The sequence below is a fragment of the Lates calcarifer genome, linkage group LG7_1 (genome assembly GCF_001640805.2).
Source record: "Lates calcarifer isolate ASB-BC8 linkage group LG7_1, TLL_Latcal_v3, whole genome shotgun sequence".
Classification (NCBI taxonomy): domain Eukaryota; kingdom Metazoa; phylum Chordata; class Actinopteri; family Centropomidae; genus Lates; species Lates calcarifer.
In genome coordinates this window covers 7,931,115-7,956,920 of record NC_066839.1, presented here as the reverse complement: position 1 = coordinate 7,956,920, position 25,806 = coordinate 7,931,115, and the positions used below count along the sequence as shown (strand labels likewise).

At 39.2% G+C, this 25,806-nt stretch overlaps 2 protein-coding genes across 2 annotated transcripts in view; one reads left to right on the top strand and one right to left on the bottom strand.

The window, feature by feature from the left end:
• The window catches only part of enpp1 (ectonucleotide pyrophosphatase/phosphodiesterase 1), a 29,351-nt gene extending 28,460 nt beyond the window's left edge, over positions 1 to 891 (bottom strand). The window contains exon 1 of the mRNA XM_018661703.2: positions 554 to 891. Coding sequence (XP_018517219.1) covers positions 554 to 688 — 135 coding nt within the window. The 5' untranslated portion in view covers positions 689 to 891. The remainder of the gene's footprint in view (positions 1 to 553) is intronic.
• Positions 892 to 14,453: 13,562 nt separating this feature from the next.
• kcnk3a (potassium channel, subfamily K, member 3a) overlaps positions 14,454 to 25,806 on the top strand; it is a 29,227-nt gene continuing 17,874 nt past the window's right edge. The window contains 1 exon segment of the mRNA XM_018661746.2: positions 14,454 to 14,956. Within this exon segment, the coding sequence (XP_018517262.1) occupies positions 14,674 to 14,956 (283 nt within the window). The 5' untranslated portion in view covers positions 14,454 to 14,673.

Sequence of the window (25,806 nt, the reverse complement as noted above, 5' to 3'; positions counted from 1 at the left end):
ATGCAGTGGTTTTTGACTCTTGGATTTTCATGGAAGTCAGATACAGTTACTTGGGCTGCAAGTGATGATTGTGTTCCTTATTGATTAACCTGCTTTCTAACAAATGTGAAAAACTTCCAAGAGCCTAAGGTGACATCTTTAAAAAAGTCCCAAACTCAAAGATGATGAAGCCAGAGAATGTTTCACATTTTTTCATTGCTTTTAACTTGAAAAATGGCTGAATCTATAAAATAGATGATCAAAATAGTTGTAGGTTATCTTTCTGTTCTTCAGTGAAGCAAGAAATCTCTTTCTAGACTCAATATCTAACTCAGCCCTGACACATTTCAGGGCCCCACTGGAACATTATAAAGCCTTATAAAGTTGTAGAGAATAAAAATGATAGTACCTTGACTTGACAATAGCCATTTTGTTTCAGTTAAAAGGAAAATAAAAGGCACTTTGATACTAAAAAAAAAGCTGTATTGTAAGACTATGTGCCGCACTGTGGAGTCAGAGAGGACTAAAGTGGTCAGGCACAGGGACAGGTAAGAACGTGTGCTTTTAAACATACCCCAGTGATGATTTTACAGTGCTTGCTCCTCTTCTTTCCCCGTTCAGCGTTTCCCCTTTGACTCTCCAGCTCTGTTGTCCCAAATAAAGTCGCTCCCTGCTCATCCGCCCGCTCGTCTCCTTTCGTTACTTCCATGCTGCTGAACGCCAAAACAATTCCTGCCACTGTTTTTTACCGGCAGGCACTGAATGACCGGCAGAGTTTCCCCAGTGAGGAATATATTTCTGTGTGAGGGATATGACGCTCTGCTGAAGTGTGGCACCGCCTTGTTTCTTGACGTCCTCTTAAGTTTGCAAAGCAGCAGCATGTGATTGATCTGAGGGAGCAGGAGGCTGCCTGAAGAAAGCAGACCTCAACACTTTGCTATTTTGGCTCAAGTGTCATTTTCCAGCAATGTGCTCATCAATAAATGATTATTTGCAGCCACTTCGGAGACGAGGTGTAGGTTAACTTAATAATACAACAATTCACTCCGAGTATTTATCTTTAAATATGCCTCAAATGTGTTTATCATGTCTAAATTCTCAGCAGTAGAACGACAACAAACTATGAGTCAAACCAGCTGTTGTTGAACTTAATTAAGTTTACGGTAAGGTGACTGGGCGCTGCCGCCATCTTGTGGTCATACTGCAGTGGTGCGGAAGGAAACGAGACGCTACGTTCCAATTTACTTTTTAAAAAACTTTTTCTTTTCTTAACTGACTTTAAAAAAAACTTCTTCTTGGCATCACCACCACCTGCGCCCAGCAAGAAACTACTAACAGTGGCAGAGAAAATGAATCTTACATTCCAAGAAATAAGATTTTGAATTTGATTAAATCATTATAACCAATTGTTTCAGTTTCATCCAGGTTCAATTTCTTGAAAGCAGTAACAGCTGAAACAGTGTCTGAAACACATGGTAAATACATTGTCACATGACACATAAAGTCTCTAAAGTTTCCTTTAATTTAGGTTTCAGTGTGTCATGACATTATTTTGGAACTCTCATTAGCTATTTCTTTCTTTTTCTTTTTTTTTTTTTTTTTTTAAAAAAAGGATGTTTTTACTCCAGCTGGACTCCTACTAAATAAAATAATCCTAATAACTGTGGGTCTCTTTCCACTGCAGTCCCTACAGTATGTACAGTTTGTTTCTTTTCATTACAGATTACTGTGGATACACACTTATATGCTGCAGGTTCTCTGTTAATCAAAGAGCTGTTATTAGACCTTCCACAAGATGGTGATGTTGCAGCACAGTGACAGTGTTACAGTGACAGTGAAACTTCATTCCTGCAGTAGAGATGTTTTCATGTCACTGGCAGAGGAGCTATTAATATAATACTAATAATATAATAATATATAATTTTGCCCCTCATCACAGACATATTGCAGCTCTGTGAGGTCCAGGTTTCCTTCAGATTCAGTGTTGTCCCATAGTGTGATAATAGAGATCACATGTGGCTGGAACTCCTGACCTTTGACCCCTGCCTTGCACTCATAAACAGCTCAGGGTTAACTGTTCTCACTGCTTGTTTAACTTTGTCTTCAAGTGCGTGTGTATGTGTTTCTGTGTGTATATATTTGTGTGTGATACAGAGTGTATGTGTGCATGCCTGAGTATGAAAATAAACCTGATTTTGTGTTGTCATTTTAAGCTATGAGGGGAAGTGTGTGTTTTTGTGTCTGTTTGTGGGTACAGAAAGAGTGTGTGTGTATCCTGCTCAGTGAACTGCATGCCTCCCAGAGTGTCTCCCTGCAGCTGTCCCCAGCCCAGCTGGACATTAAAATATGACCTTTAATGTTAACCCACACATGTAGCACTTACTGTCCTCATGTTCCTGTTACTTGGAGTCTTTTCAAGGAATATTTTACATGATGCTCCTACTGGCTCAGAAAGACAAAATCATCTAAATTCACCTGGCAAATATAGACATACTGAGGTATGATGATCACAAAGTACTCCAGTCCAATCTCCTTACTCAGCATACAGAATTAATTTTATTGTTTCAAAGAATGTTTAGTATAAAAAATGCTATATTTGTGACTTTGACATACAGCATAGAAGAAAAAAAATGTATTAAATTTTTAAGCTGCTGTATTGTAACCAGAAACTCCTTGAACTCTATATGCCCCCTATAGTTTCCTCCAAGCAGGCTTCAAAATTAGACACAGTACATGACAGTGTCACATACACTGTATATTCTACTTCTTCCTGTTGCAACACTGCACTGAAAATAGTACAGTATATCATGCTAATGTCCAATGAAAATATCTAAATATGCAGCTTTTATGGTTGCACCTCTGCATGAAATGGATACATATTAAGCATGATTCTAAACAATAGATCTGGTGAATCTGTGGAGGTCGAAAAGGTAAAGGAAACATTTGTTGAAATAAAGCACATTGTATGAAACATTTGTTGAAATAAAGCCACTAATAGTACGCCACGATAAACATACAAAATTAAGTTTTTTATTCATCTGCAACAAGTGACTGCAACAAGTGATGCAGTTACTCTCGGTTTTTCAGTCTCTGCTTCTTTGAAATCATTTACTGTTGGAACAGTTAAAAGCCCCTCCTGGCAAAAACTTGAAGTGAAGTGGAGTGGCTTGAACCCAGACGGAGCCATGACTTATGTATAATACATCAGGGAAGAGCAGCAGTAGGTGTGCTTAAAGAATTCATCAGCTGACAGTTATGGGCACATCTTCCCCATGAGATTTACTGTAGGCACTTGTAAATCTGCCATGAATTATTCATTCAACATGACACAATCCTCAGCACATTATATTGAAAGCTTCTGTCTTCTCAGACTTATCTGTCACTGACTACCTGTCAGCCAGGATTTACAGTAGAACTGAACGTCTCTGGTCTGCTGTTTGCTTTGTTGTTGTCCTGAATTAATGAGCACCTTTCAAAGCTTTTGATATACACTCACCCACAACTGGAGCATAAAATAGTGTTGCCCACCCACTGACTTTGTGTATATACAATATATGTTGATGTCTTTCTCCCACTCTTTTGATGCTTATTGAGCTTTTGATATAAGGATTGACAGAGTATAACAGTGACACACAACTTCTACATGGTGTTTTACATTTGTTATATCTATAAAGATCAGTACAAATATGACCTGTATGTTGTATAGATATATTTATACAGTTACTATACTGTACTGGCAACAAGGCCCACATCAGCCTGTTGAAGCAAATAATGGGAGAATGAATGTTGGTGCTTACAGTTTGCAGCTCTGTGTCGAAACTTCTGTGAGCCTTCATTTTTGCCAATGATACTGTAAATATGCTGAGGTGGCATGGTGCTTAAAAGCACAAAGCTATGGAGATGCTGTCAGAGCTGTTAGGATAAGTGAATAGTTTCATGCCAAAATACTTTGCAATTAAGGTCCTAAGTGAAGTGGCCCAGGCTTGAGTCCAACTCGGGTCTTTTGCTGCACATTGTCCCCTCTGTCTACTATTGCTGTTCAAGTAAAGGCAGAAAATGTCCCCAAAAATTACTTAAAAAAACAAACCAACAAATAGCTTTCAGTTAGTTGTACTGTGCCTCCGAAAAATTCAAGGCACATTGCTGCATGAAAGTACAAAATGGAACAAAACACAGGTTGCACACAGGTTTTACCTACAGTTAAACAGTCAAGCACTAACACAATATATTTTTCTACCATGTAATATGTGTATTTGCATGTCTGTGAAAAATACATAGTTTTATGACAGGATAAAACCAAACTGAACCATCCTCCACTGAAAAAAAAAATCTTATGAGGTGGATGTCACTAGAGTTTTCTGTCACTGCACAAGATATATTTTTGGAAATGTACCCCAGTGCAGAGAGAACAGCAGGACGCTACATCCACACAGTGCAAAGTGACAGTGTGTGGGACACCTAATAATAGACAGTGGTGTGCCAACATCTCTCCATACATGAATGTATCTGTGGAGGAGTTCTGGTTCAGCGTCTGCAGCTGCAAACATTTCTCAGCCCGGGATTAAATTCTGTCATACGGCCTGCCAGCTCTGCTCAGGAGTAACACGTTACCTCTCGTAGACTTTATACCAGTCACCCTCAATGTTCCTTTTCTTGGTACAGCATCCTCAGCCCTCTGAACCTTGAAGCAATTTCTTCTATCCCACTACTTTTTTAGGTAAGAAAATAAGTCAAAGCAGTCTGTTTAGTGCACCCTCTGAACATTTATTTACTGTATGCTATTTAAAGAAGTGATGCTTCGAACTTGCCTGCCATGAGGGGAAACAGGACAGCAGTACAATCGATCGCAGACGGCAACCAAGCCAACATGTGTGACTCACTCACACGGTCCCTCCGGACCAGTGCATGTGCGACATTATAAAATACAGAACATGCAGTATGATTGGCAGCCAGACTGTGGGAACAGAGGTCAGGGCAACCTGCCACTAAACACAAAGCACTGAGGGAAGGGGGGATGACTGAACATCAAGATATGAATCATACAGCTGAGTTTGTTATTATGTATATATTATTAAATAAGATGGAGACCTGAGTGACCACAATGATTCTGTTTATTGTTAGTGGAAATTATTTATTTGTTGTTTGGATGGTTTATGTTTTAAAATATATATATTTAGAGACTGCTCATGTGCAGTTAATTAGATAATCCACTGTGCTAGTGCAAAACATAACTATAGATTAGAAGAAAGTTGGATCAAGATCAAGGTTAGGTACTGTATTTCCAAGCTTTAACTTTTAGAGAGAAGCCCAGTGGGATTTATCTTACGGATGGAAATATATATATGGAAGCTGTCAACGAACCTTTCCAAACCACATTATTGAAATGCAGACCTTTCTTGCAAGTTCTGATTAACAACACTGAATATCACTGAATCACTGAATATTGGAGTACAAGTCAAAATGCTCAACCAAGGGGTTTTTGTCATTTGTTTGAGTTCACCTTAGAGCTTAGGTGTCATTGCACTTAATTACCAGATCTCACCGGTTCATCTTTCTCTGAATTTTTCCTTTGATGAAGCATTGTAGGGTTTGCTGAACCACAATGACCATCTTTCATCATGCTCATGATAATCACGCAGGTCCTCTAATTTATTTTAAGCAGGTTCTGCTGCCTCTGGAAAAATAATTGAATCACTGTGTGTGTGTGTGTGTGTGTGTGTGTGTGTGTGTGACAGAGACAGAGACAGTGGTTGGAAGAGGAGGGACAGGTCACTGCCATTATGCAAAGATCAACAGAATAAAATGGGGAAATGGTAACTGCCAGTGACAGAACTGACTAAACAGTTTGTTCTGCAATTCAGCAAAATGTTGGAAACAGTAAGAAACTGAACATATACTGTTAAATATTGATGAATTTGCTGTCTGTTTGCATGCACTAAATTGCAGTACACTGAGGACTGTAGTATTGGAAGTGTAACAACACATTTAAAAATTAAAAAATAAAGTCATAAATGTACAAATAATCCGATTCAGATGAAACATAGCTTTTTGGATAACTGGTACATTCACAGCAGAGTTTAGTATCTGCTCTGTTCCTATTAAATAAGCCACTAAATATATTGATGCATAATTCAGTAGTTTTCCTGTTCAACTCACTGTATCCAAGGCAATATATCTGCACACATTTTCTGTTCTTGTCAGATAATTCAAAAAATCAAGGCTAATGTTGCTAAATTTAATCAGAGAAAGGAATAAAAGCAGAAAAGAATAAGTGTCAACCTTTTCACTGTCTCAGAAGGTACTCTGAGGTTACAGTGTTGGATCAGCTGGCACCTCCTGTAATACTGATGGATTGATTGAGAGATTAAACTCGGGGTTCTTGCTGACATGTAGCCAACACTGCATGGACCAACAGTGGGTTTCTCAGTCATTGAAAATAACTGATGTGCATCTTTTATATGAGGGGGAAAATATCTCTGTGGTGGAAATTTTTTGCAAACAGTCAAGAAAAAGAGACTTGTAACATGAGTCAGCAGCAGCTGGACAGAAGACAAGCTCTCTAAGTGCAGTTATTCATCAAGGACAATGGTTTTGTATCACCTTAAAATCCTATTCTGACATTTAAATATGTAATAGTAAACTGTAAACTGTAGATTGTGGTAATAACCTCCTGACAAAAAATGTCTGAGCAAGCACAAAGAAGGATGTTATTTGTTTTTTAAGTGAGGGATAATGACCTGAGAGAGAGGCAGGCAGGCAGGCAGACAGACAGGCTCATGTCCAGCCCATGGGAAGCCCAGCTGGAAATCTAAGGAGCTGTTAAGTGTATCATTACCATGTGTCAGATGTGTCATTCTGCGGGAGGCCGAGCTGCAGCAAGAACCCCAAGTTTACTCTCTCGATCATTAGCATCCATCAACATTACAGGAAGGGCCAGCTGATCCAAGGCTGTAACCTCAGAGTACTTTCTGAGATGGTGAAAAGGTTGCCACTTGTTTCTTTTTTGAAGTTATTCTTTTCTCTGATTGAATTTAGCTACGTTAGCCTTGAATTCTGAATGCAGAACATATAAAGAGCAGTGTTTTGAATCTGAGATCAAGACCTCAATTGTCAAAAAGTTAAATGAGGGAAATTAACTGACGATGATTGATTTGTCCTGGATTCACCTGCTCTCAGGACATTATTGCTTCTAATTTGTACTTTCGTATATGTATTTCTAAAAATACAGTTTCCTCTGAAGTGCTCCTGGTATTTTGTGTGCCATTGATCCATTTCAAGTAAAATCAATGACTCAGAGCCGATATGTGACCTTTCTCACTTTAGGTTTAATGAGGGTCATGCTGTCAATGTTTATTGTGGATCTACAGGAAGAAAAAGCTGTCGACAGGGCGGTTAATCACTGCTGAAATATTCATATAGAGAGACAAGTGTTATGTAATAAGGAAACAGACATGTGACAGAGTTCATTAGAGTGGATGGTGCTAATGCAGGCAGCAGAGACGACTTGTTAAGGAAGGACAGAGACCGAGACAGAATTGTGGGTGTTTAATTGATCAAAAGCAACTATTCTGGTAATCAATTAATAGTTTAGGTGATTCTTTAAGCAATACTCTTCTTATAGCTTTTCTAATTGTGGGATTTACTGCTTGTCTTTGTCTTATGTGACAGTAAACTGAATATCTTTTGGTTTTAAACTGTAGGCTGAACAAAATAAGCAATTTGAAGATGTAACTGGGGGCTCTGGGAGATGTGTTTTTCACTGTTTTATGACATCTTAAAACAGAATGGTCAATCAGTTAATCAAGAAAATAATCATTAGATTAAGTGAAAACAAAAAATTATGAATATTGCACATTTTACCATGCGTAGTAATAACAAAAACCCTTATTTATATATACATTCTTATGTAAATTACAGGTCAGATAAGTTATGTGTGCTTATGTTTGCATATGTTGCAGAAAATATTGGAAATTTCAGTATATACATCATAGTATGCCAATTATGTAGTGTATGATATACTAACACCATTTGTTTTGAAAAATTATGAAATGAGAAATTAAACAAACAAACTTGGAAATGTCAGCATGCATACTACAATGCATCAGTGTGTGAAAATGGTGGTGATGGACTGGCTGGGAAAAAAATCAGACAGGAACATGATGAAGTAACAGCTCCTGTGACAGCTCAAAACTAATACGTCCTTTAAGACTGTTCCCAGATTTATGAGTTAAAAAAGTAGGTTTTTTTTCCTTCTGCCAAAATTGTCATGATTAGTAAATAATATATACATATATTATAGAACTGGGGAATAGGACTTTGCAATCTAACATCCATATTTTGACAAGTCAATAAATTACCCAACTGAACAGAAACATATTTGTAACCTTTCAGACAATGTAACTTTAAAAGATCAATATTAGTCAATTTCACGCATAGTGATTTTAGGTTTGACCCAAAATCACATGGTCCAGAGGTACAACTCAACCATGTCCAAACATCCAAAGGTCTTCAGACACATGAACGAGGATTATCAGACCAGTTGCTTATTTGCTGCTCTCCTATTTCCCAGTTCTATTATTATATTATTATTATACATCACCTGCCGTCCTTTCATCCTGTCAAGCAGCACAGGTGTATCTCACTCACTGGTGTGCAAAGGCTAACAGACAGATTCACCTCTAATTGGAAGGATGTTTGGAATAATTATCAAATGACAACAGGAGCAGGGGCAGAATCACAGGGGCGGAGCAAATGATGGGAAAATGAAAGACTAATTGAATGTCAGCGGGAAGCTGCAGGCCACATTGAACCTCATGTAATGAGATGTAGGCAGCTGAAGGGCACCCCTCCCAGGATGCTTTGCTGGCAGGGAGGAGGTGGGGGTACAGAGGGGGGTGGGGGGTGGGTGTGTTGGGATAACTCCTGTCTCCCTGGCATCGCCTTAATGATGTGCTCATATCATGGCATTATGTAATGTGTTCCCCATTAATGCTTAGTCAGCCTTATACACTCAGTGCCCTGCCAATGAGTGCAACTGAGCTTGTGCGTGTGTGTTTGTGTAGATGTACACATATGTTGGTAGTAGAATTTGAGTTATTTTTGCCTGGACGGGCTCAAAATCAATGTGCATTGTTTCTCCAGGTGGTATGGATTTTCTTTTAAATCTGAGTTTATCAATTTGCCAATAAAGCACTAAAGAACCATTAAGACAGAGGTTTAGGGTTCCGCCTTCGCATTTATACCCTCTAGTACAAAAGCAAAACAAATCATGAAGATACGATGGCTGTGTCACTTGCATTATTGTACTTAATTCATGATTAAGAGCGATGTTGCCGTGGAGAACTTTATGTTGAATGTCTGTCTTTAATCGTAACATCTTATTCCAGTGTAGTCGACATAAAGAGAATTTTCGAAAGGATAATAAACCCAAACCTAACCTAGAAAGTGAATTGAAAGTTTGTGAATGGGACATCTATATTGCTAATGCTCCACAGCACACATAACATTAGCATTAACAGCTGTTTACTTACGAGTCTGAAAAAAACCTTGTGAGGTCAACGTCAAACATCATTCCTTTGCACATCAAAATGTCTTGAGCAGTTAAGTGAAAAAAAACACTAAATGTTTGGCATTGTTGCTTGACTGACTGGTCAGTCAGGCAGAAAATGTTTTCAAAAACCTATATTACTACATTAGTTTGTATAAAATATGTTTATTTTCCGAGAAATTTGGCGGCCTGGGGGTTGAAGTGCTAACCATGATCCTTTGTTTCCTGAATTCCATCAGATATATGATAAAGGCACAAAATAGTAACAATAAAATAATCTCTTTGCCTAAAAAATGATAGGATATATTGTACAGAGAAGAAAAGATACCCATGGCTGAAATGGGGCCTAGTGTTATCGTTTGTCTTTGACTTAGCTATGTTGGTGTGAAGTCCATTTAATCCATATTTTGACCATCAGCATAGAGACACCTCACAATCATGCATATATTACAATACTGCACATGTGGAATCTATATTGCATTCAGAGGATCTCATCAGGTCTTTTACACAAATCAGGATGGAAATGTCTTGTAAAGCAAAGGTTTGCTAACTTTGCTGCAAGGACACGCTTGGTTTAACTGCTCAGTTGGAGTCACACGTGGGTGCCTGGTGACCTGCCCGCCTCTATTGTTTGCTCCTTCTAAACTGCCTTGAGATGACGTGAGTGTCTTTGCATATCACAGAGGACACGTTGCAAAGAGGATGTCATCAAACTGAAGGCCTGTTCATGTGAGAGGGGATGAATCAGGGCTAAATCACAGTTTACAGATGCACAGCAAACATAGTGTGACACTTCTAATGTCTGCTTTTCCTGTTTAATGTAGTCTTAGACAAAAGTTGCGAATAGCTTTAGAGGAGAATAAATAAATATTGCAAAGGGATTTATTTTTGCCATTAATTTTGCAGCCTCACAGCACATTTACAGTGTACTTACAGTCTGGAGATTCCCTCTACAGTGGAATCATTGAAAATGTATGTTTAGTTTTCTGACACCTTTTTAAAGCACCAAAACATAAATAAAACAACAATAAAATCGATATCTATCTTAATTATTCATTACTTTTTCTCAGTTGGTACTTGCCGTTGGGAACTTTAGTTATGCAGCAGTGTACTTTTTTGGAGGTTTCCATTCTGAGCACCCACGAGGTTCAAAGTACATCAAAGCTCTGACTTCAGTGTGGACTTTGCAGTCTCTCCAAAATTGCAGTAATGAGGGTGCAGGCTCGATCCCCTGTTCAAACAGCCTTGGGTCAGAAACTCGCCACCGGAAAATTTTGTCTGATGGGTCAGTGGCTGCAGGAAGTGCTCGAGTTCATGAGGATGTATCGGTGATTACGCAGTGGAGGAGACGCAGAGAGCCTGACCCGGCCTGTGGCTGAAGCCCCGCAGGTCTGCAGGACTTTACAGCTGAGATTGATTCTCTTATTTAAGAATGGGACACAGGGCCAACCTGAGAAATAAATAATGCACGCACTTACACATAACAGAGCACCATATTAAAAACATTTTTCTGTTTGGCCTGGCAGGTTGCAGAGTGGTTTCTCATTTCTTTTTGATCACCCTGGTGTTGCAGTAAAGCTTGATTCTCCTGGCATTAACACCATTGGGCGACACTGCTGTTAGTAAATTGTAGTGGTAACAATTAAAAGATTGATGATATACTTGATTTTTCTTACAGTCAGTACCAACAATCAAGCCAACAATGAGTTGATCCCACTAACAAGTATCGTCTTCACAAGCCTGATTTATCTTATGCTTCTGCACCATAAAGCTCCATTGTTGTCCAAAAACTATAAAAAGCACATCAGTGAACCATTGCATTGGTTCCTTCATTACAATGAACATGAGCACTGTACTTTTGTTTGATTCAATCCCCTAAACACTGTCTTGCTGAGAAAAGTCTCAATAGGCCAAAATGTGTATTCATCCACAACTGAAAATAGTTCCTAATAAATGCTCTATTTACCCGTGTGTGTCTTTTTTTGTTCAAAAAAACTTTTTCAGGATACTGAGCCTTTTGTGAAAAATGAAAGTATATTGTGTAATCACATTCATGACCTCTTTTTTTGTTAGATTTATGACTTCAGTAGGAACCATAGGGCTCAGGGCTGAGAGCCACAGACAGGCTGGGGATGCTGGAAAGCTTTGAGAGACTGAGTAATGCTTTGTTGGTTTGGGTCTTTTGATGGAATTTGTTCACAAAAACAGAAATATGGAGTATAACTTCAAGTCTTTTCCTTTCACGACAGATGTATGATTACTACTATTATTTGATCTTTATTTGATTTGATTATTGACCTCTATCCTCCATGATTCAAAAATTGGGATACACGCTCTCAATAAATGATTAACATTTTTGTAATATTTCCTTTCATGAGATATTTAATATACTACATAAATGGAAAAGTCTTTGTAGACACGAGAAGGGGTATAGATGCTTTATTTATCATGTCTTTATTCTTTACCTTCCAAAGAGCATTTTTTGAAAGGCCACATTTTTTGATCAAAGTGTCATGGATTAATTGACGTATTGATCAGGCTGAGGCTTGCAGCAGTTCAGTTTGTGAGGGTAGGATTTATGCAGGCTCAGTCACGGTTGACTTGACTGACCTGGTTATTGAAGCCAGAGCTATTTTTGGCATGGCTCACAGTGTGGCACTTAAGATTGGCCAGGATCTATCAGTCAATGATAGAGCCAGTGAGGTGCAGTGCAGATGTCATCGTCTGTCACAGGTTGGACAGATAGATGTATAGATACATTTTAGGCAGTGAGAGTGATGAATGCAATTTATCTGTAATGGCACATGAGGGTTTTTACAACTATGTTCATATTCAGATGGAAATATACTTTTAATCGCTCAAAATTAGGACATTAAAGCATTTTATTACCCATGAAAAAGAGCTAATGATGTTTCAACAAAACCATGAAAAATGTGCGTGTGTATGAGAAAAAACAGCAGCAGCGAAAAAATTTAAAGCAATAAAGTCTCATTGGGATTGCTTTGACCTCTTTGCAGTGTCCTCCCCAGACAGTGTCTCCATCTCCTGCTGACGTACAACACATCAGGGAACCACCGACTGGAGACCAGTGACACTGAGGGTCACTGCATTTGGCCCCAGTCAGATTTTCACTTGACTTTTTGTCTCTTTGCGTCAAATCATCATCATCAACATCGTGTGTTGCTCTTTGAGCTTAAACACACTTCAGATTCTCTCCTCGCGCTGTTCTGGCTGCTAAACTGCCAGATTTGGTGTAAACAAACAATATTTTAACAAGGTTGGAAACTTTCATGCGAGATTTATTTACTCTCAAGTTTGAAAAATTGCTTCTGGTATTGCCTTGCTGTACTTGGGGAAAACTGAGGTCAAAGAGTGGACACTGGAGTTTTCCTTGGAGCCAACGTAACAGCTGGATTCTTTAGAAATTTTGTGGTGAGTCATGTTTAGACCATCACTCATAGATGGAGAAGTTTCCTTTCAAATGGAAAAAAATAAACTTTCACAGCAGTGAATGTGAATGAATAACGGGACTTTTTACCCCCAGCTGCTCAGCTGAAGTAACTCAGTGGTCACCAAAACAAGGCTGCTGTAGTCCTACAATCTCACAGGAATTTATATGACTTCCTCTAAAAAAGTAAATATACTTTATGTTATATCCACTGAAAAGTGACCACTGTACTGTGTGATGCTTTTTTGGTTAAGTTTCTGGGAGTGACAGTTAGCTAACCATGTCCACAACAAATCCCTTATGTCAAGGTGACATCTTAAAATGGCTGCTTTTGATAGAGAGATATTCAGTTTATGATCATATAAAACAGAGAAAAAGATCCTCCCAAAGACATTGAGACAGGAAAATGTTTGGCATGAAAAATTACTTAAATGATTATTTGATTATCAAAACAGAAGCCTATATAGTCGCCTTTAACTTTTAAAGCATTTTAGTTGTTGTTTATTTATTAAGAGCTAACATGGATTTGTGTATTAAAATAAATGTGTGCTCTTTATTAAAAAGTATGGATGGAGCTATACAATAGTTAGGCCCCATATATGTTGACAAAGTGTTGAGTAAGATTTAATCGATTAATAATTTCCACTATGATAAACTATTGTTAATTCATTATTTAAATTACATTCTTATTCTTGATGACATTATATTGTAAGTTAATCAATCATCAATTTTATTGCTCACTAATTTGTTTATTTATAAATGACAAAATTCTGATAATGAATGTGTATCTGATGTTCACGTACTGTTCAACCCTCCCCTGAAAGCTCTTCTCTCCTCTGAGTCCAGTTCATGGTTCTGTCCTAATGTCAGCTCACACTATCCTGTGTTTTGTGTTTTCTTTAACTTCACCTGTCCACTAGTTGTCACTGCTGAGCTGTCCAGCCTGGTTTTGCACTACAAAAACTTTCTAAGTTCCTCTGCACTTGCAGATATATAAAGAAAATTTAACAGCTAAGGAAGCAGACATTCACTATGAGGGCTCACCAATGACTTGCCAAGCTTTTATAACTTTTTTTTTTTATTTTTTTTTTTTTTTTTTTTTTTTTTACAGATTTTTACATTGTAGTGAAATGGGGACACCAGTTGTAGCCTAGTAGTTTGCATGTTTTTTTTGTGTGTGTGTTTGGTAGGCTAATCAAATATATATGAGATTTGTAGCCAAACAGCTAAAAGAAACAAAAACACTTGATCCTATGTTCTACAGGCTAATGTGATATTTTTTGTAAAATGTTGTATACATGAATTACTGCTATCTCATCGAAATATGTGAATAATTAATAATAAATAATAATGACACTTGCAACAAAGTAAATTGTAGAATTGTAGAGTGAGGGCAAAACTGAGACACACAGAATTCAGTTTCTCTGCAGATACCTTAAAATCTCAGAGAGAGACTGAGGGAGAGATAGGGATGGAGGGATGGAGGGGTGGACGGATGGAGGGGGAGGATTCCTGTAGTGGGAGGGAGGGAGGGAGGGAGGGGTGGTGCTGAATGAACAGCTCCTCTGCTCATAAAGTAATCAGAGAGCTCCCCTGCTCCGTCAGAGTAGCACAGCCATGAGCCAGCCGAGCTCCCCGTCCTCCAGACCCGCGCTGACACTCCGCCCGTCCGCCCCCTGACACGCACCGCGCACGCACCATGAAGAGGCAAAACGTGAGGACCCTCGCCCTCATCATCTGCACCTTCACCTACCTGATCGTCGGCGCTGCGATCTTCGACGCGCTGGAATCCCTGAAGGAGACGAGGCAGAGGAACGAGCTGGACCGCAGGAAACTGGAGCTGCTCCAGACGTTCAACTTGTCCGCGGAGAACTTTGACGAGCTGGAGAAGGTGGTGCTGCAGCTGAAGCCGCACAAAGCCGGGGTGCAGTGGAAATTCGCCGGCTCGTTTTACTTCGCCATCACTGTGATCACGACCATAGGTAAGAGAGCGGCGCTGAGACCAGCTGTGGCAACTTTGTCTTTTATTTCACTCCGTCCTGCAAAACAAAGTTGGATCATATGTCAGTTTTTGTTCCACGTGTCCATGTAGACGTTTATAAAATCATCTGTGAATCTATGGGGCTAAGAATACATTTTAGAAAGACACTACTTAAATCACAGCAAATACATAAATCCTGAAGGCAATATCTGGAAAGATACCACAGGCAAGAACAGGAGTCCAAATACAATATTTGCTCATATGAACATTATGTGAGAAGTACAGTGATAGCACAGGTGGAGGAAATAGGGACCATAAAATGTCATATAAGATAATTCAGGTGTACCATAAATCCTCAGCAGCTATTAAGAATATGTAGATGTACTTAGATACTAAGCTATTTAACACTTTCTTCAACTTGCTATACAGCCTACAGCACTATTATGCTATTATTATGTTACTAAAAAGGCTTTTAAAATATTGCTATAAATAATATAAGCTTATATAAGATCAATATTGAACTCCCTGTAGAACATGTTTTTTTACATGGCAGCGTGAGGTGTTGGTGTCAGCTTGATACCCCCTCACTGCAGTATAAACACTGTGCTTGTTGCTTCACGCAGGCAGAGAACAGACATTTTTTTCTAAACTGAACACAGGGAAAATAGCTCTACAAACAGGTTGTCATCACAGCCTTTTACACCTGAGCGTTTTATTCTGTTGCAGCACTGAAAAGAGTCACCTCAAAGTCAAATTCGCAGCAGCCAAACGAAGGTCACGCATGTTTCCAAATGTGAAATTCTGCTGCTCATAACCAAAGGGTGTCATTAGAGAAGATGCTCCAGGAAAGTCAAGTTATGAGACAGTCATTTGCCTCTTCTCTTGTGCTCTTACTCATTATTCCTGCTCTGAAAAGACCCCACAGCACCGCATGGCCCCCAGCTCTTTACTCATTTTATTACACAGCCTTCAGAATCAGCCTGTTTGGTTTAGTAACTCAGCTTCACTCAGCTCTTTGCATAACACTCTGCCTGCAGCTACAACTCCCAAGTTTAATGTAGTCTGACAGAGAGAAAGATGCATTGTTTACCTTTGTCTTAAAATAAGTAACTTTTAAGGTCCCCCCCCCCCCTTTTTTCTTTTTAATTTTCAAATCAACACTGTGTAAATTTTTGTCTAAACAGCCATTTAAGTGGTGTTTACGGCACAATGGCGTATTCAATTCAATTCAGTTTTATTTATATAGTGCCAAATCACAACAAGTCATCTCAAGGCACTTTTCATATAGAGCTGGTCTAGACCATTCTCTTTTAAATAGGTATTTACAGAGAGAGACCCAACAGTTCCCAGAAACCTTGAGCAGAACCAGACTCAGGGTGGGCAGCCATCTGCCTCGACCGGTTGGGTATTGATTTCTTAAATCTGTTGCTTTAAATTCATCATGTATCTGTGACATGCTAAACCAATGTAAGAGGATCTAGCTAACATTAGCAGTATTGAATTGAGAAACAGTACATTTTCTTGTTTACACATGTAGCTTTTCATTTGTAAGAGGGAGATTGTGTCATTCCTACTCAGAGAATTTACATGTGTTTCTTCAATGTCTTCTTTCCATTTCTTTAGAAGCAATTTTTATCACCATCTCCTGTCTGAGTCTTCCTCCTGTATTTAGTGACTGGGCAGTTGTCAGTAGTGACCTGTGACTTGAAACCCTATCAGATGCAGGCGACTAATTGCACACTAACCCAACCCTGGGTGTTTGGAACCGCATTCTGTAATTGTGAGTCCCAAGGCTGCTACAAACACAGTGATTGGCGTTTCAGTCTGCCATTAAGTATTAATGACAACACCAGACCCTTGCTGTTCCAATGGCCTCATGGCACACAACATTAACACTGTAGATACTGTACTGTATACTCAATATCAGGCTGCCATGACTTGCAGTATCATCCACATACTGGACCACAACAACAGAGCAAAACATCTAGTTTATTAAGTGTTAACACGTAGCCAAATCTGCACTAATGGTGTGATTTATTTAAGATTTTATGATATAAAAGAGAGGCTAGAACTATTTCTGTCACCAACTGAACTATATAAATAGTCATGAACCTCTTATTTCCTGTCATACTCTTTGAAATTATAATTAAAGTCATTTAAAAAATGGGGCCTCAGGACATTCAGATCCACCACAGGACACCCCTGAGGACCAGAGTGCAGGAGTTGATGTGAAAACAGCGTTCTTTCTGAGTATGTAACATGAGTAGAAAAGGGATTGAGTCAATGTTAACATGGCTATTTTAAAATTCATACTGTATATTACACATAGGCTGTCGAGTCTGTGAAACCAAATAATGACCTGAAAAGCTATGAATAAATATACACTTCAATTCACATTTCACCCTGCGCAACCACCAGTGGAAAATAGCAAACACATGACAAGATCTGGCCCCAGCATGCTCTACTAATAATTTAACATAAGAGAAGAAGGGAGAAGTCGTCGCAATCAGTAATCAGTCATCACTTTCCACAGAGGAAAGGGGAGTCGGAGGGCAGGGTGTCCATTTACTCACCAACTGCTTGGTGGGAAAGATTGAAGCGACCACAAGAGGAGAAAAAATTAGCTTTCAGGAGGACAGCGTTCTCAAGATGGAGGGATACTGGGGGGCGGGGGTCCTTTGCACGGTTGGGAACCGGGTTTGATAAAAGTCTAGGGGGCTTAGGGAGCTCTCCTAGTGGATGCAAACGCAGTCACCCCCCTTTCTGCCCTCACCCACCTCCAGGGGTGAACATCTTGTCAGTGTCATGCCAGCGTGCGACTGCAGCACTCACTGTCCACGCTGCAGTTCAAGGTCATCCGTACCATATTGAAGTTAAATAGATGACATGAAAAGACCGTCTTACAAATAAGGCATGCCTCATATCCTCTGTGTGTTATCTGATGCTCTGTGTGATGTCCGATAAGGTGGGAACATGTGAGTCTAGGACATGTGAAGCAGTTGTGTTGCTCCTCGTGAGCAGATGGCTTGTGTTTTTTAGCGCATTTTGACATTGAGTACAGTAGTCTTTGTGCACCATGCAATATGATATCACAGTGTTTACACAAACTAAATTAAAGGATTAGCTCACCCAAATTACAAATGCACACACACACAAAACCTTCTTTTGTCGCTTATTCCTGTTGATATTGAGCCATGCAGAGGGATTTGATTTGACCAATGACCACCTCTCATCCCAGAGGCTTCTTCAGCTCTGAAGCCTCTTCTTGCTTCTCCTGTGCCATTTCATGCTATTTACTTTCTACTGACTTATATTGTGCGGAAACCCTAACCCGTAACTCAAACACTAACCCCTTCATCACCATAACTGGCTAAACATCTCACTGTAATGTTTCAGCTGGCTGTGTTGTCGGTAAAAAACCATCTCTTCACAATGGAAGTCTATGGGTCTTAACAGCATTAAATGACACCTGAAATGTGTCATTTGAAAGTCACACGTTATTTATATGCCATACCATGATATCACATAGCAGAGACACATATCTCAAAACTTGGACAAACAAAAGCAAAATTATCTGCAGAATATAATGTAAACGAGAATGAAGAAAGAGAAAATATCTTTCATTTGTTATCTAGGTGAAGTAAATCAATCTTGCAAAAAATGCATTTTGACTTTTGACCTTTTGTCTAATATCTAATCTCTGAAGTCATTAACCTTCCCCTTAGGTTCTTAGACAAACCTTTTATTTTGAATAGGACCCTTTAAAGTCACCATATGGTTGTAGTTAGAAAAACATTCCTTCATAATCACATGCTTTGCTTGGATTTTTATTATTGTGAATCACCTCTTGTTAAATAGTTTTTGCTCAAAGATCATTTGGCCATTTGCCTCTTGTTGATTCAGCAGACGTGAGCTCAGTGTTTCGATAGAGGAGCTCATCGTCTGTAGTCTATGAATCTGCAATCTATTGTACAGAGAAGTAATTAATACAAATGCATCTGTATGAGTCGCTGTAATCCCAAGATATGCGATCCAGTCAGGGCGAAAGCCTTGGACTGGTGCACAAAATCTGCTCATTGGTTTGCAACACTCCTCCATCACGTTAAAAGTGGCTTCCAGTCCTTCCAGCTCTGGTTTAGTTACTCTGTCACCACCAGTACATCAGTTGTTGATGTACTGGGAAGCTACCAAGTGTGGAAGCACATTAGTGTTTTTATGTGAAGCAGGCTGTCGCTGAAAAAGAGCAGACATGCTCAGCAAATGATCTCCGGGCCAGTGAATCTAATGTTACTGTGTGTGGAATGACAATGAATAAAATATCTGATCATTTTTCTATTTTCGTGGCTGACACAGACTTTGATTTGGCACCAGACATGAATCCATTTCCAACGGTTGCGATAATTAGAGGGCACATCCTGAATTATTAATGGTAATTACTTACATTAGTATCATCATTATTATTCAGTCAGCTTAAGAGGTTAGCGCAGTAAGTGGTTGAGTGCACAAAGAACATAAATCTCACCAGCTATTCCACATGGGCACCTATCATCATCAGAGAGAGGGAGATGGATACTTCAGCACTCCTCAGAGGAGAGCTGGGAGAGTGTCGGCACTGAGAAGATGAAAAAAAAAAAAAATGTGACAACACAAATAAATACACAGCTACATTAAGAATGTGTGGCTATCAGTGCAGCCCAGTCTCCTAGAAATTATATAACTGCTGCCTAATTATGTTCACAGGCAACATTTTTCCTACTGTAGGAAGAAGTTTACAGTACATATCACAATATATCCAACATATGGTTAGATTCAGACAACAAAAACACCTGGTTAAAGTTAGGGAAAGATCGTGGTCTTGGTTAAATGCTGAAAAAATCAAAAGTGAACTGAACTATGACACAGGATGTATTTGCTTTATTAATATTTAACTGAAACCACAGCCTTGCCTCAAAAAGTAACCAAGTGCTGTCAATGCATGAATAACCATAAAAAAATGTTTCATGCTTCAGTCAGAAGTTGATATTGTATTGAAAGAGTGGATATTTAATGAAGAAAACGAATGAAATGCTCATTGAAATGCAGTCAATGAACGTTTCCTCATCATGTTGGTGGAAGAATTAATCTGTGCACTGTTATGTTTCTTCCAAATAGTATTTTCTGTTGCAAATTAAGAGCATATAAATATATATTTTCTTTCATCAGAAATAAGCACATTAAACTGCATGAGGAGATTTCTCAAAAAGAATGTAAGACTGTTGATATTTTCTGTCATGGTGTCCTGCTTTTCCACTTTTCTTGTCATTTGAACTGCTGTAGCTAAGAAAGGCTTTTGATTTTGTTTATTCATTTATTTCTCTGTAGCTCTTGTTTTTAATATCAGCATTGCTCATACAGCGACACTTCTCAAAACCCAGTTTAGAAAATGCTCAAAAAACCCAAGAGCCTTTGCAGAGTCTATCAAGAGTGAATCAATTGGGAGCAAATGGTTTATAATCAACAAGAGCAGTTTCAGTTTACAGTTTAATTGAATTGGGGGTGAACTGATCCCGGCCCAGCCCAGCTGAGGAGCTGCCACTGTGTTTTAAGTGATTTGGGGGATAAGGTAACTGTAATTCTTCCTGGTGTTTGCATAAAAGGGCCCCGAAACAGAATAAATTACCTTGCATAACGCAGTGTCAATGTACTGCCCTCCTCACTCATGTCCCAGAATTCACTGGGACACGTTCAGATGTAATGTGACACAGAAAGATTCTGTAAATTTCACAACAAACTTAAGATGGTTCTTAAGGTCCTAAAGGTCCTGTGGGACACACTGTGTATGACATAATATATATATATATTCATGTTAACACAATGTTAATTAAGAGAGAGCGTTGGACGACTCAGCGTCTCTGAGTCAGAAACCCGCCACAGGGCTGCTACTGAAAACTTAAAGAGCAGAAGAGATGGCTAAGCTCTCTTTGATTTGCCCAGCTCTGTATCATTAAGATCACAAACTTAAAACACAGGCAGTTCTACAGTAAGTCTGCAGCTGAATAAGACACTGGCTGAGGCAGGGGAGGGAGTCTATCATACTGTGATCAGTGCTAATTACCTGTGATTATAAGATTCTGCTGTAGCTGGTGAAGGGGTTTGCTTATGCAACAAGTGACATTAACTAGCACAAAGATAAAGCTGATGTCCCTCCTCTTATCATGTATTGATAAAGCTTGCAAACAAGGTAAAATGCCAGAAACTTGGCTTAGTTCTTTATGTTTAAATCAGCCATTATTTGGACAAAAGAACTTTTAAAACCTCGCTGGTTTAAGCTGGCTGAACATTTCCTGAAACTCCTGTGGCACTGTATTTTATGTATGCCTGAGAAGCAACTTGTAAATCTGCTTTTGAAAGGAGGTCTTACTTATTTGCTTACAAAGGGAGATAAACCATGAGGTTTCAATTAGAGGAGAAGCTCTTATCTGCTGTCACAGTGTTATATAGAGCATAATTATAAAGAAAATGCAGCTTTAAAAGGCAAAAGTGAACCTATGAGACTGAGCTCCTCTGCTCTTTTTAAAAGAAACTTTGTTAATTCACTAAAGTCTCTGAGTTTACTAAGTGGACCTGAATGAGCAACAAACTTTAATGAACACAACAGCACTCCACTAAAGCAAATTATAATAGGCTCTTTGTTTTGTAATCATAATTACTGTGTTAAAGTTATTGGATAGAGTAAATGTTACAGAGCCACTAGGGGAAGCAAAACACACTGACATCATCATAACTCAACAGTTGTATAAATAATTAGAAACAAAGCAAACAGACCCTTTTGCATTTGTCATTTGCAGCACTTGCAACATTCAGTCGCTTTAATTAAAAAACACCTTACTGTGCGATAATGCTTATGTTTTAGCATCAGTGGCACAGAAGCAAAAAGCTCATACACTGAGCTGTAGGTACAAAACTGAATCCAGGAGAAACTTTGAAACATCGGTGGCTATTATTGGCCGAGAGGGCTCGTTGGTGTTCTGGATCCGAAGGAGCAACGTCTGAGAAAGTTGACAGAAGTGACTCTCATTGCTGCTGCTGCTCCGTTCACATGGCCAGCGAATGTTTACCTATTGTACGTCTGCTTTATGCTCCACTGCCTCAATGGAAAGTTGAGTGCTTGCCTGACTCACTAAACAAAACATGACTGTGTATTTATTAGACTTCATAATCCGGCGGGGGCTGACTGGAGTTTAACCAAAAAAAATAGTACACAGTAGTGAGATCTGAATCCTTTCACTTGAAGTTTCCTACTCATTCTGTTCCAGAGTATAAATATACACTACATGATGTGCAACATCTCTGCTATACTGTGGCGAACTGACTCCTGTGAGGTTTATTTGATCAGAAATGTGAACTCTTTACTCTATTTTTTCTCTGAATGGGAAGAATGCCTGTAATCCCATGTCCTGGTGTATTGAATTATGTGCCTCTTTCACAACCCCAGAGCTTTTAGCGAAGGCTGGACACAGCCGCTCGATTAATGTAGTAATCCTTCCAGTGGAAATTTGAGATTAACCGAGATGTGTCCCAGCGCTCCAGACACTAAGTATGTGTTACAACTCCATCAACGCTCTAAATGTGTAAAGGAAATGCAGTGTACTGTCTCAGTTTATTGGAAACAGAATTTGTGGAATTATGCTTTTAGAGGATGAGTCTGGCATCAGTCTATATTTCCAAAGACCAAGATTTCCTTGCTCTGTCTGTGGTACTCAAGCTCACTGGATCCTACTGAAGATATCAATCTTCAGTCACAAATATACAGCATAATTTCTATTAATTAATTTATTCTTATTTATCTGTAATTTACTATAGTTTGTAGTCTGTAGTCACGTTGCTCAAAGTGGAGTTAATACAACCGTTGGGGACTATTTTAAGTGGTGGATTTATACACATCTGATGCTCTACTGGGTATTTATAGCAACAGGACAGCGTACATAGAATTGATTTAAAATAAATGCCAGTACCTATGTTCATCATAACAAAGGGACATGTCACCCACAGCAATGATGTGTCTTGGACAATAGAGCTCTCTAGCACTAAGGATGTAAAAATATCAGGCTGAGTAAGATAGTACTTGTTAGTTGGATACATTAATTGTTGGTTTTGGTCTTTTAATTTTCAAGTATAAATTAATATTCAGCATTGCCAGAATATTACCGCACCTCTACTATGATTTTGAAAACTATTGAATGCTGCAATGAATTCTTTGAATGAATATTTTCTTGGTCTCTGTTTGTGTAGATAGAACCAAGTGACCGAGACACAAAGGAAAATTAGATATGTAATGTGACTCTCTGTGCAGAGCAGACTGACTGGTTGTAAAACTGTCACGGGACTGTCTAAGGCTGTGTCACTGTGTTTCTTCTCTCGTGACCTGAAAAGGAAAGGTATTGGAGAGTTGTTCAGGGTGCAGACAGACAAGGATGCAAATCCAGGAACAAGGCCGTGGCTATTGCGGTATTCTTTGGTTTTGAAAATGGAGTATGCCATAGAAAGAAAGGCTTTGCAAGGAAAGTTCAGGATTATTATAGAAAGCGTTCCAATAGGCAGCATGTGTGTGCAGGGTTTTTTTTTCTTCTTTTTTGATTAGGCTGGTTGAAATGGTTTTGAGCAGCTTGTAATAGTCATGACGTCATGTCCAGGCTAGCTTCTGTTCCTCTAGCTTCTGAAACCTCAGTGCAATCAGTCTTGATGAAGGGTGAAATGAAGAATGTTCCTTGGTTTTGCTTTACTGGTATTCAAGGACAAACTGGCATCCAACTATTTCTAAGCACAGAAAAAACTACGGCTCAAAAGAAAATGAAAAGCAAGGCAGTGTGGGTGTTATCTTAACTTGGTTTTATCCATGTCCATAAAACTCACAAATGCTCTATTGTAACGTTATTCTTTCAGTTGTTTAGCTGTATTCTTGACTCATGGACTCGCCTATCATGTCGATAGGTGTTTGTTCAAGGCTGCTAACAAAGAATTCTAATTTGTTATACCTGGTATACCTGAAGTGGTGGAGATAATTTAACGTTACTGTAAACATAGTTTTGGGTTGGCCAAAAACGCACACAGATACCCCAAAGAAGTGTTCATTTTCTTGCCCTTGTATTCTACCACACTGATTAACAAGGGTTTTGATTCTTAGTTCTGCAGGAAAACACAATAATGGCCATTACTCATACATGTGTTACTCTGTGATGTTTCTGAGGTGTAACAGCGGGCAACATATTTGCTTCCAAATGGCATGTATTTGGCACTCAACAAAATGTCATCATAGTCCACTGCAGACTTAAAAAGTAAAAAGTAAAAAAGTTAAAAAAAAAAAAAAAAAAAGGCTACTTTTAGGACAGTTGAGCTGGTTTGAGGCTCTCATTGGGCTATTTTGTATCACTGAAATCTGGAGGAGCCACCAGGTTATCAATCCAACTCACGCTTATGACGTTCAATATGTCCGCTCAGAGATTTAGCCTCCCAGGAATTATGATGCAGTGGTTATCTGCTGCACTTCATAGGCTGCAGGAGCGTTAATCTCAAAAATCCATACAAGCCATTTCATATGAACTGCCTGAAAGGACTTGCATTGTGTTCAGCAAATTATGCAGAAACGTGGGAGAAGGCACCAACACAAAAGCATCTAGACATTTTCCTCAATGATACTTAAGAGACACAATATTGTGGCCCACACTGAGCTGCAAATTGTCTGCATTTATTTTTTGGAGAAATGCCTGAATGCTGATGGGAATATTTGCACAGAGACGCTCATTATATGTAAGTTGGTATGCATGTGGTGTGTGTCTGTGTGTGTCTCTCTGTGTCTCTCTTTACCCCCTTCGATAAACATCAGAGCTAACTGTACAGAGCCATAGTAGTGCGATGTTCTGTGCATAATTCCAAAGCAGAACACAGCTCCAACATTAGTTATAGCAAATGCTAGAGAACTGATATCTGAAAATCTATCACCCAAAATATACTTATCCTAAACTATTAATTAACGTATTTCACTAAGTCAGCTGCTGTAAAGGAGAAATGTAATCAGTGTCAGTTGAAGCTCTGTGTCCGGTGCATTGCAGTGCCCAAACCCCAAAATTTACAACTAGTCTCTGTTGCTATAAAAAGCTGATACACAGCTAGTCACACGACCACACCAGAGAAATTCTCCCGGAGGACCACACAATGTCATGAAACGCAGCTCTCGCACACATTTCTCTCAGACGGGAGGAGGGTTGTGTTATACCAGCCGGCTGAGTGTTGATTATGTGCCCAAAGCACTGAGCTGTCTCCCCAGTGCCTGGAGATGGTGGAGCTTCAGTAGCCTTAGCTTTTCTGCCTCAGTACATGCATGTGCCAAAAAAAAAAAAAAAACATTCAACATCAAGCATGGTAGACTCCTCAGCAGTGTGGAAAGAGTCTAAACATTGAGGTGAGAGGTGAGAAGCTAATACTGGATGTTTATGCTTTGCAGAAAAAAAAATGTAGAGCTTTCATTGCCGTCCTTATCATAACAACCTGAAGTGATTTTCTCACAACTCACTGGCTCCTGACAGCTCCAACCTCTTCTCCTGACTCCAGAGAGTGGGATACCGTTGAACGCCTTGGTAACCAGGGTGTGTTGTATTAGCTTTACGCTACTCCAACTGGCTGCGAGCGCTGGAATGATTCGGTCCGACAGCGCCTGGCTTATATACTGTCTCCCAGGGGAATTTGTTTTCCAATTTGTTTCCAGCATCTGTTTAATCTCTCAACAAGCCAACCTGGATGAAGTGGACTGTCACACACTGGGGCGTAATGATAATAACAATAATAGTGATAGGTGAGTTGTGTTTACCCCTGAGG